Raw genomic sequence first — 11775 nt, 5'->3', positions numbered from 1 at the left:
TTCGATTCCCTACTTGGGTTGATGTGCAACGATTGCTGGGAAATAGATAAAGCGGCGTAAGGTCCAACAATTCTCTGCGTAGCTCTGCTTAATTTATCGAAAGTTAAATCCAGTCTAACTATCTCTACCTGTCTCCTTATTCATATTCAATAGATAATAAATATTAATCGCCGTTTTTGCTTACGATGTAACATTTTCCCCCTTTAATGAATCAATGATAATAACTGTAAAGGAGTGTTTACGATGTAACATTTTCCCCGTCTAATGAATCAATGATAATAACTGTAAAGGAGTGTTTACGATGTAACATTTTCCCCGTCTAATGAATCAATGATAATAACTGTAAAGGAGTGTTTACGATGTAACATTTTCCCCGTCTAATGAATCAATGATAATAACTGTGAAGGAGTGTTTACGATTCAGTTCTTTCAGAATATCGATTTTATCACTTTCCAGGACATGTTTTTTACTAATGTTAAACATCGGGTATCAAAATGTATAGAATTTTTTTGAACGGATGATGCACAATCAATATGCATGCATACCATATAATCATGTTGCGTCCGTGGACTGTGCCCTTGTCTTGATACAGACCGCCTCCGTGGTCTAGTGGATAGAGCGTCTGTTCGGAGAGGTCGTGGGTTCGATCCCCGACCGCGTTATACCAAAATACGTTAAAAGATCTTCTTACCCTGCCTGGAGAACGGCATTGAGGAGCTAAAAACAAGGTCTGGGCGGCTCGGAGTCAGTATACTGTATCTGAGTGGGGTAGTCATGCTATACTGTGGCATGGTGTCTCAACGGGCTAGCTCTATAAAATCCAGACTAAATCACACAAGGGCGCGCGCGCGTGTGCATGCACGTCGATGTATAAGTGAAATAATATTGAACGCGAAGTTAAACCCCATTCCACCCACAACCTGGTCTAGATACAAGTCACGCTTCTCATAAGTCGAAATGTTTTTAAAAAACTGAGTATGCTTACGAGACGAAACTTAAATTGGAATTCAATTTCAAACGATTCAAGGAGGTCTTTTCTGAGGTTGAATGAAAACATGTATATAGAATATATTATTACAGCTTTTTTAATTAAACATAGAATAATATTTATGATTTGCATGTAACTTGCAAATGAAAGTGTGTTTTTTTCCGATTACTTTACAAGCTGCCTGAAGGCTGCAGGCCTCAAAGTTGCGACTAAAATGGTCGCAAATGCGACCTAAATTTCAATTTGTCTACTGTCTAAAATTCAGAGGTAGCCAAATGACTACCTTGAAATATATCTTGTGGCGACTAAATTCTATTGCTACACATAATTATGTAGACACTAAAATAAACATGTCTGCTACTAATTGTACTCGCAAATAATTCCTCCTAAAGTCAACAATCAACCGAAATGCATAAATATTGATGTAATAAGTTTTTTATTTTAGTTGATAGTTTATTGGATAAGCAAGGATATACCTATATAATCTGGTAACATAAATTGCATCATTGTTTGAGTCACAAATAACAAAACTCAAGTAGTTTCCACTTATATACAATTCCAAGACAAATGCTATGACTAGATCATTTCAAATGCCTTTGGCTACCTACATTATTGACTTGATTTCTAGATTTGACCACTGGCTACCTGGAAAAAAATACTTGTAGCCATATGTCTATTTGGTAAAAAATTAAACTTTGAGGCCTGTGAAGGTATGGTGGATTCGATCAACGTTGTCACGTCTTGCCATATGTACCGACGAGAGGTGTCTGAAAGGTACTGAGCGTGTCGACGTATAGCACATCCTGGACAGTTTGCATGTATTATGTACAATACTATCCAAGCTTACAGGCCGCATTAGAACCACATACACAGCCAGGCAGCAGAGTTTCTGCAGGCAGCAAGTGACTGTTCTCTGATGGTGAAAACAGGTAAAATTGGCTACGGCGCTTTCTTCACGTATCACCAACTGAAAGGGCTCCTTCAACAGCCATCCATGCGGATAGGCTGCCAAATTTAGTGGTTTCTTTGTCACCTTTAAGAGGTGGGGAGCGGAGTTCAAGAGGGGGTAAAGAGAGCTTCGAACATGATCAAGCTGAAGGTCAGGCAGACCTTCATCTGCCAATTCATTCATCAATGTTAGCCATTACATTTCCTGTACACTGTTCTGCCCCGCCTACCATTGTCAAGTACCATTGAACAATAAATGTACTGACCAGACACTGACGGGGATCACTGTGAGTGTAATGGTCGTGTTACCGAGTAAGAGGTCGTTTGCCAGTTGGGTCCAACATTCCAGTGATTACTGCAGTCATTTATATGCGCTGCACTCGACATTACAGATCGGTTCCGTGCAATATATATTCTCAGCCATTGCTGAAACTGCAGCCATTGTGCTCAGCCAAAACACACCTCAGTCGCCTTCAACAAACTATTCTGTCCGGGATGAGTAAGTGAGTGAGTGAGTATGGTTTTACGCCGCTTTTAGCAATATTCCAGCAATATCACTGCGGGGCACACCAGAAATGGGCTTCACACATTGTACCCATGTCGGGAATCGGCGTGACGAGCGAACGCTTTAACCACTAGGCTACCCGACCGCCCCTCTGTCCGGGATGAGTTGTTAACCAAGCATCGTCTGTCGCCAAAGGAGACTGTACATGTATATTGATGAGTGCGTTGATGGATGTAGCACCCTGCAATATTCTATATGATGACGTCCGGGAAACAGTGGACACCGGGCAAACCTGTGACTGATAGCATGAACAACGACACACGCCATGCGCACAACCAGCCATGTCCAGACCACCCAACCGATACTGGTTGATCTGACAGTAGTCATGAGATAGCGAGGTTGCAGTCTGAATCCCAAGGGGTGTGAGTGTAGGACGTGCAATCAAACAAGGCTCTAAAACAAATGACTCTGACAGTGTCTACTTCCGTATACGCCATGTTTCACCTGATGTAACTGTAACGGCAACGTTTGCCTTGCCTCAGTCAATGATATGGGGCCTAAATATGTCATCAGTTATAACCAATGAAATTGCAGAGCGCATTTGCTGCGGAACTACTGTACTGCACTTCCGTTAACTAAAGACACGCGCTCTCTTTGACATTTCCGTGTCCGTACTAAAAAACACGTCACTGTCATCATGTTATCAGATATAATACGATGCTTATTTCACGTTTAGAAATTCATATTCTACGACATATCTATTACAAACCAATTACGATTAACATAGTATTGAATTATACATTAATATTAATCATCTGCTAATGCTTTGGTTTTGTGTGTCAGGGATTCTACCCTGATTCCGTTCCACAGACGATAATGAATATAGAATAGTGAGTATAACATTATAAACTAGTGTTCTGCCAACAACTGACTCAGTCAGGGGAAGCCTTCTCCGACATGCCTGTTCACAGATTGACTTACTTGCAATGATTGCATGCTGAGTCGTATCACGATCTATTTATCCGATCTCAATTGACAGTAATAAACACGTAACGGTAACAATATAACAATAAGAATTGACAACAATATACTTTTGCGTTTGTGGAGATATATAAGTAAAAAGCAGCTTGCACACCGGTTTTACGTTGATACCTCCTTAAAAGCAAAAAAGGGAGAAGTCAAATCTTCTAACTTGAAAAGGTCTTCGTCTAAAACAGAACGTCCAACACACCATGTCGGCGCCACGCCTCCATCCCCATCCCCCAAAGACCCACACAAAAATATCTTAACGACAACAATAGACAAACAAACAGAAAAAAATAATAATAATAATCAAAACCGAGGTCACAACAAAACGCAATATTAAAATCCTAATAGATTTAAAATATCAAACAGATAATCTGGAAACGTTCGATACGGCTTAGCACGTGACACTTTAGCTTTAACGATTCCATGCATCTTAATCTCATCAAGTTGGTGTTCCCGTCTTCTTAAACCTGATTTCCATGTTTGTACTTGGAAGAGAACACACGAGGCCTGGGGGGAGCCGCGGGAAGGGTTGACGCCTGGATACAGGTAGGTATATTTGAGTAGATGACTCACGATCGCACGTACCTGTGGTATGTCACACCTACTCGCCGGACGACGGGGAGGAAGTATCGCACAGAAGCGACTGAGGCCGAAAAGGGAAATGTTGCCTAATACGGTCACTGCCACATTGGATAGGAACATAATATTATGGTGAGTGGTGATGCTTGGAAATCAGTACTTTTTCACAAAACACCGATAAACTTAGTTGATATGTATCTTCTCTTGTCAAACAGAATGTCCCGTGACCTGCAAAGTTATATTATTATGAGTGATGCATGATAATACTCTAAAAACTAATGTTTCAATGCATTCGTGACCAACTTGTGTTTTTCAGGGAAGCCGAAGACCGTCTCACTCACTCACTCACTAAGACATTATTCCATGATAGCCATTTAGTGACACATTTAGCATCAATGTGCATCGCCTTTTACCGCTGTAACGTTAGAGATGCAATATCAAAATTCACGAAAAGATATCAGTTAAAATGGACATTCTCATATTAATCTTTTAAACATGTCATTTTCTCTTACTTGATATTAAGAGGATAATATGCTACCGGTGAACATGTTTGATAACTTTCATGACTATTTTTCCCCAAACTTGATATTTTTGCAGTTCTAGTGGATCAACAAGGACCAATAAGAGGAATATCACAGCATATTTCACTGTTTAGATTGTCCCACAAACAAACGCTACCTGGACGGACGTGGGGATGTAAGCATTTGAAAGGCGTGGGGGAGCTTGGTTTAACGCTGCTTTTAAACAGTATTTCAGTGACATCATAAACAGAAGTTAAAAGTGGTTAGAAAACCTGAAGTGGTGCCAGTCTTAGTGGTTTGCCATTTTGGTGAAATGCTGACAGACCAAGGGTCATCATCGAGTCAGCCTGGTATTTGAACCCACGAACAGCGTATCCTGGCAGGACTGGGGAAGCAACTCTGCATTTACAGCTTCTTGGACCAGTGGGCTATACGCCCGAAGTGATAATAGGCCTTAGATGTTTACTATGTTTACACTTCGAATGTGGGATTCGAACCAACGAATCTTGGTTTGTGGCACGGCTCAGAGACGCAACTCTGCACAACAAACTGCGGACCTCATTTGAGAAGAGTGTTGTTCCTTGTTTAGACCCAATGCAATCCTTCATACATCAAGATGATACAACGAATAACAATGAAATCCAAGGAACAGAGTAATGGTTGTTTATTTCACCCGCATCAGGGATTGTCAACATGGTTTGAATGGAATGGTAAAGAATGAGACAAAGAAAAGAAACTGTTCAACATTTGCTGGTAGAAATGTATCTAAAGTGCATAAAATTAGCAAAGGTAATACACTTCTAAAAAACCAGATTCCCTTCATTCGTTACCAGATGCCCCTTGTCCTCTAAATTAGTATGTCCTCAGTAACCCAGAATTCCCATGTCCACCGTACCCCAGATTCCCCATGTCCCCCGTACCCCAGATTCCACATGTCCTCAGTACCCCAGAATTTCCATGTCCCACGTACCCCAGAATTCCCATGTCCCCAGTACCCCAGATTCCCCATGTCCTCATGATCAGTATGTCCGCAGTACCCTAAATTCCCACGCCCCTAGTACCCCAGATTCCCCTTGTCCTCAGTATCCCAGATTCCCATGTCCTTAGTACCCCACATACCCCATGTTCTCAAGATCAGTATGTCCCCAGTACCCCAGATTTGTCGTGTCCCCAGTACCCCAAAGTCCCCTCGTCCTCCGTACCCTAGATTCCCGTGTCCTCAGTACCCCAGTTCCCGTGTCTCCTGTACCCCAGATTCCCCGTGTTCTCATTACTCAAATTTCCCCTTGTCCCCAGTACCCCAGATTCCCATTGTCCCCAGTACCCAAGATTCCCCTTGTCCTCAGTACCCCAAATTCCCCGTGTTCTCAGTACCCCAGATTCCCCTTGTCCTCAGTACCCCAGATTCCCCTTGTCCCCAGTACCCCAAATCCCCGTGTTCTCAGTACCCGAGATTCCCCTTGTCCCCAGTTCCCCAGATTCCCCTTGTCCCCAGTACCCCAGATTCCCCTTGTCCACATTACCCTAATTTCCCCTTGTCCCCAGTACCCCAGATTCCTCTTGTCCTCATTACCCCAGATTCCTCTTGTCCCCAGTACCCCAGATTCCCCTTGTCCCCAGTACCCCAGATTCCCCTTCTCCTCAGTACCCCAGATTCCCCGTGTTCTCAGTACCCCAGATTCCCCTTGTCCCCATTACCCCAGATTCCCCTCGTTCTCAGTACCCTAGATTCCCGTGTCCTCAGTACCCCAAATTCCCGTGTCCCCTGTACCCCAGATTCCCCTTGTCCTCATGACTCTAATTTCCCCTTGTCCCCAGTACCCCATATTCCCCTTGTCCCCAGTACCCCAGATTCCCCTTGTCCTCAGTACCCCAGATTCCCCGTGTTCTCAGTACCCCAGATTCCCCTTGTCCTCAGTACCCCAGATTCCCCTTGTCCCCAGTACCCCAGATTCCCGTGTTCTCAGTACCACAGATTCCCCTTGTCCCCAGTACCCCAGATTCCCCTTGTCCCCAGTACCCCATATTCCCCTTGTCCTCATTACCGCAGATTCCCTTTGTCCCCAGTACCCCAGATTCCCCTTGTCCTCATTACCCTAATTTCCCCTTGTCCCCAGTACCCAAGATTCCCCTTGTCCCCAGTACCCCATATTCCCCTTGTCCTCATTACCCCAGATTCCCCTTGTCCCCAGTACCCCATATTCCCCTTGTCCTCATTACCCTAATTTCCCCTTGTCCTCATTACCCCAGATTCCCCTCGTCCTCTGTACCCTAGATTCCCGTGTCCTCAGTACCCCAAATTCCCGTGTCCCCTGTACCCCAGATTCCCCGCGTCCTCATTACTGTAATTTCCCCTTGTCCCCAGTACCCCATATTCCCCTTGTCCCCAGTACCCCAGATTCCCCTTGTCCTCATTACCGCAGATTCCCTTTGTCCCCAGTACCCCAGATTCCCCTTGTCCTCATTACCCTAATTTCCCCTTGTCCCCAGTACCCAAGATTCCCCTTGTCCCCAGTACCCCATATTCCCCTTGTCCTCATTACCCCAGATTCCCCTTGTCCCCAGTACCCCATATTCCCCTTGTCCTCATTACCCTAATTTCCCCTTGTCCTCATTACCCCAGATTCCCCTCGTCCTCTGTACCCTAGATTCCCGTGTCCCCAGTACCCCAGATTCCCCGCGTCCTCATTACTGTAATTTCCCCTTGTCCCCAGTACCCCAGATTCCCCTTGTCCTCATTACCCCAGATTCCCCGTGTCCTCATTACCCTAATTTCCCCTTGTCCCCAGTACCCGAGATTCCCCTTGTCCCCAGTACCCCAGATTCCCCTTGTCCCCAGTATCCCAAATTCCCGTGTTCTCAGTACCCCAGATTCCCCTTGTCCCCAGTTCCCCAGATTCCCCGTGTCCCCAGTACCCCAGATTCCCCTTGTCCCCAGTACCTCATATTTCCCTTGTCCTCATTACCCTAATTTCCCCTTGTCCCTAGCACCCCAGATTCCCCTTGTCCCCAGTACCCCAGATTCCCCGTGTTCTCAGTACCCCAGATTCCCCTTGTCCCCAGTACCCCAGATTCCCCTTGTCCCCAGTACCCCATATTCCCCTTGTCCTCATTACCCTAATTTCCCCTTGTCCCCAGTACCCCAGATTCCCCTTGTCCTCAGTACCCCAGATTCCCCGTGTTCTCAGTACCCCAGATTCCCCTCGTCCTCCGTACCCTAGATTCCCGTGTCCTCAGTACCCCAAATTCCCGTGTCCCCTGTACCCCAGATTCCCCGCGTCCTCATTACTGTAATTTCCCCTTGTCCCCAGTACCCCATATTCCCCTTGTCCCCAGTACCCCAGATTCCCCTTGTCCTCATTACCGCAGATTCCCTTTGTCCCCAGTACCCCAGATTCCCCTTGTCCTCATTACCGCAGATTCCCTTTGTCCCCAGTACCCCAGATTCCCCTTGTCCTCATTACCCTAATTTCCCCTTGTCCCCAGTACCCAAGATTCCCCTTGTCCCCAGTACCCCATATTCCCCTTGTCCTCATTACCCCAGATTCCCCTTGTCCCCAGTACCCCATATTCCCCTTGTCCTCATTACCCTAATTTCCCCTTGTCCTCATTACCCCAGATTCCCCTCGTCCTCTGTACCCTAGATTCCCGTGTCCCCAGTACCCCAGATTCCCCGCGTCCTCATTACTGTAATTTCCCCTTGTCCCCAGTACCCCAGATTCCCCTTGTCCTCATTACCCCAGATTCCCCGTGTCCTCATTACCCTAATTTCCCCTTGTCCCCAGTACCCGAGATTCCCCTTGTCCCCAGTACCCCAGATTCCCCTTGTCCCCAGTATCCCAAATTCCCGTGTTCTCAGTACCCCAGATTCCCCTTGTCCCCAGTTCCCCAGATTCCCCGTGTCCCCAGTACCCCAGATTCCCCTTGTCCCCAGTACCTCATATTTCCCTTGTCCTCATTACCCTAATTTCCCCTTGTCCCTAGCACCCCAGATTCCCCTTGTCCCCAGTACCCCAGATTCCCCGTGTTCTCAGTACCCCAGATTCCCCTTGTCCCCAGTACCCCAGATTCCCCTTGTCCCCAGTACCCCATATTCCCCTTGTCCTCATTACCCTAATTTCCCCTTGTCCCCAGTACCCCAGATTCCCCTTGTCCTCAGTACCCCAGATTCCCCGTGTTCTCAGTACCCCAGATTCCCCTCGTCCTCCGTACCCTAGATTCCCGTGTCTTCAGTACCCCAAATTCCCGTGTCCCCTGTACCCCAGATTCCCCGCGTCCTCATTGCTGTAATTTCCCCTTGTCCCCAGTACCCCATATTCCCCTTGTCCCCAGTACCCCAGATTCCCCTTGTTCTCAGTACCCCAGATTCCCCTTGTCCCCAGTACCCCAGATTCCCCTTGTCCCCAGTACCCCAGATTCCCCTTGTCCTCAGTAGCCCAGATTCCCCTTGTCCTCATTACCCTAATTTCCCCTTGTCCTCATTACCCCAGATTCCCCTCGTCCTCCGTACCCTAGATTCCCGTGTCCTCAGTACCCCAATTTCCCGTGTCCCCTGTACCCCAGATTCCCCGCGTCCTCATTACTGTAATTTCCCCTTGTCCCCAGTACCCCATATTCCCCTTGTCCCCAGTACCCCAGATTCCCCTTGTCCTCATTACCCCAGATTCCCCGTGTCCTCATTACCCTAATTTCCCCTTGTCCCCAGTACCCGAGATTCCCCTTGTCCCCAGTACCCCATATTCCCCTTGTCCCCAGTATCCCAAATTCCCGTGTTCTCAGTACCCCAGATTCCCCTTGTCCCCAGTTCCCCAGATTCCCCGTGTCCCCAGTACCCCATATTCCCCTTGTCCTCATTACCCTAATTTCCCCTTGTCCCCAGTACCCCAGATTCCCCTTGTCCCCATTACCCCAGATTCCCCTTGTTCTCAGTACCCCAGATTCATCGTGTTCTCAGTACCCCAGATTCCCCTTGTCCTCATTACCCCAGATTCCCCTCGTCCTCCGTACCCTAGATTCCCGTGTCCTCAGTACCCCAAATTCCCGTGTCCCCTGTACCCCAGATTCCCCGCGTCCTCATTACTGTAATTTCCGCTTGTCCCCAGTACCCCATATTCCCCTTGTCCCCAGTACCCCAGATTCCCCTTGTTCTCAGTACCCCAGATTCCCCTTGTCCCCAGTACCCCAGATTCCCCTTGTCCCCAGTACCCGAGATTCCCTTTGTCCTCATTACCCCAGATTCCCCTTGTCCTCAGTACCCCAGATTCCCCGTGTTCTCAATACTCCAGATTCCCCTTGTCCTCAGTACCCCAGGTTCCCCTTGTCCTCAGTACCCCAGATTCCCCTTGTTCTCAGTACCCCAGATTCCCGTGTTCTCAGTACCCCAGATTCACCATGCCCTCAATACTCCAGATTTTCCTCGTCCTCGTCCTCGTCGAGACTCCCTACTCCGACCTCTTCATAGTCCTTCTCCAGAGCAGCCAAGTCTTCACGGGCCTCGGAGAACTCTCCCTCCTCCATACCCTCACCTACGTACCAATGAACGAAGGCACGCTTGGCGTACATCAGATCGAACTTGTGGTCAAGACGAGCCCAGGTTTCAGCTATCGCTGTTGTATTTGCCAGCATGCAGACGGCTCTCTGGACCTTGGCCAGATCACCACCGGGTACAATGGTTGGTGGTTGGTAGTTGATGCCGACCTTGAACCCAGTGGGACACCAGTCGACGAACTGGATGCTTCTTTTGGTCTTAAGAACGCTAATTGCAGTGTTAACGTCTTTGGGAACAACATCACCACGATATAACATGCAACATGCCATGTACTTTCCGTGACGGGGATCACATTTCACCATCTGATTGGAGGGTTCGAAACATGCATTGGTGATTTCAGCGACGGTCATTTGTTCATGGTAAGCTTTCTCAGCCGAGAGGACAGGTGCATAGGTAGCCAGAGGGAAGTGGATACGTGGGTAGGGCACCAAGTTGGTCTGGAACTCGGTCAGATCAACATTCAAAGATCCATCAAATCGGAGAGAGGCAGTGATGGAGCTGACGATCTGACCAATTAGTCGGTTGAGATTTGTGTACGTTGGACGTGATATATCCAAATTCTTGCGGCACAAGTCATAGATAGCCTCATTATCAACCATAAAGGCAACGTCAGTGTGCTCTAGGGTAGTGTGGGTTGTCAGGATAGAGTTGTAGGGCTCCACGACGGCGGTGGAGATCTGGGGAGCTGGATAGATCGCAAACTCTAACTTTGACTTCTTGCCGTAGTCGACACTGAGACGCTCCATTAACAGAGAGTTGAAGCCAGATCCAGTTCCACCGCCAAAGCTGTGGAAGACGAGGAAGCCCTGAAGGCCTTTACACTGTTCGGCCAGCTTCTGGATCTTCTCCAGGACAAGGTCAATCATCTCTTTGCCGATGGTGTAGTGACCACGGGCGTAGTTGTTGGCGGCGTCCTCCTTACCGGTTATCAGCTGGTTTGGATGGAACAACTGACGGTAGGTGCCGGTACGGACCTCATCTGTGGGAACAACATAAGAATAGAAGTGGGAACAATGACCTCTAGTTTCAATATATTGTAATTGCTTCGTAATTAGAAATGGTAAATACTGACATATTATTTTTTTTGGAATTCGTTAAAACAAGTATAAAATACCAATAAATCTTATCCAATTAAGTGCGCCACCCACCAATCACAGTAGGTTCGAGGTCGACGAAGACGGCCCTTGGGACGTGTTTCCCTGCTCCAGTCTCGCTGAAGAAAGTGTTGAAGGAGTCGTCTCCGTAACCAATCGTCTTGTCTGAGGGCATCTGACCATCAGGCTGGATGCCGTGCTCCAGACAATACAACTCCCAGCATGCATTGCCCATCTGGACTCCGGCCTGGCCGACGTGGATGGAGATACATTCCCTCTGAAGATAAGATTAAATGTCATGATAGAAAGATGCGTGGAACTATGAACTGTTTTGGAGAAGTTATTGGAAAACAGTACTGCTGTTGTTTGTATTTATGCCTAAACTATGAGTATAAATCCACAGTATTAGTGTTTTTCATTCCCGATTTTCGTACTAAAACAGTTTGAATGTCAAGTGTAGTTGACATTTGACGATTACCGAATCTATACCGACTAATGGCGAATTCGTGCAAGATTGCTGATAAAGTGTTGTCATATAAATGTTTGGCTTGAAACAAATTTGC

General features: G+C 47.1%; 1 protein-coding gene across 1 annotated transcript; it reads right to left on the bottom strand.

The window, feature by feature from the left end:
* Positions 1-9770: 9770 nt before the first annotated feature.
* On the bottom strand, positions 9771-11521 carry LOC124121257 (tubulin alpha-1 chain-like). The gene is made up of 2 exons (XM_046484216.2): positions 11267-11521; positions 9771-11097 (listed from the first exon to the last, which is right to left on the bottom strand). Exons 1-2 carry the CDS (start codon positions 11445-11447, stop codon positions 9968-9970), a joined length of 1311 nt encoding a protein of 436 aa, XP_046340172.1. The 5' UTR covers positions 11448-11521; the 3' UTR covers positions 9771-9967.
* Between the last annotated feature and the right edge of the window lie 254 nt (positions 11522-11775).

Source organism: Haliotis rufescens, unplaced genomic scaffold (assembly GCF_023055435.1).
Source record: "Haliotis rufescens isolate VD_foot unplaced genomic scaffold, xgHalRufe1.0.p SCAF_10, whole genome shotgun sequence".
Taxonomy (NCBI): domain Eukaryota; kingdom Metazoa; phylum Mollusca; class Gastropoda; order Lepetellida; family Haliotidae; genus Haliotis; species Haliotis rufescens.
The sequence above is the reverse complement of the archived record's forward strand: the minus strand, read 5'-3'. Positions and strand labels throughout refer to the sequence as shown.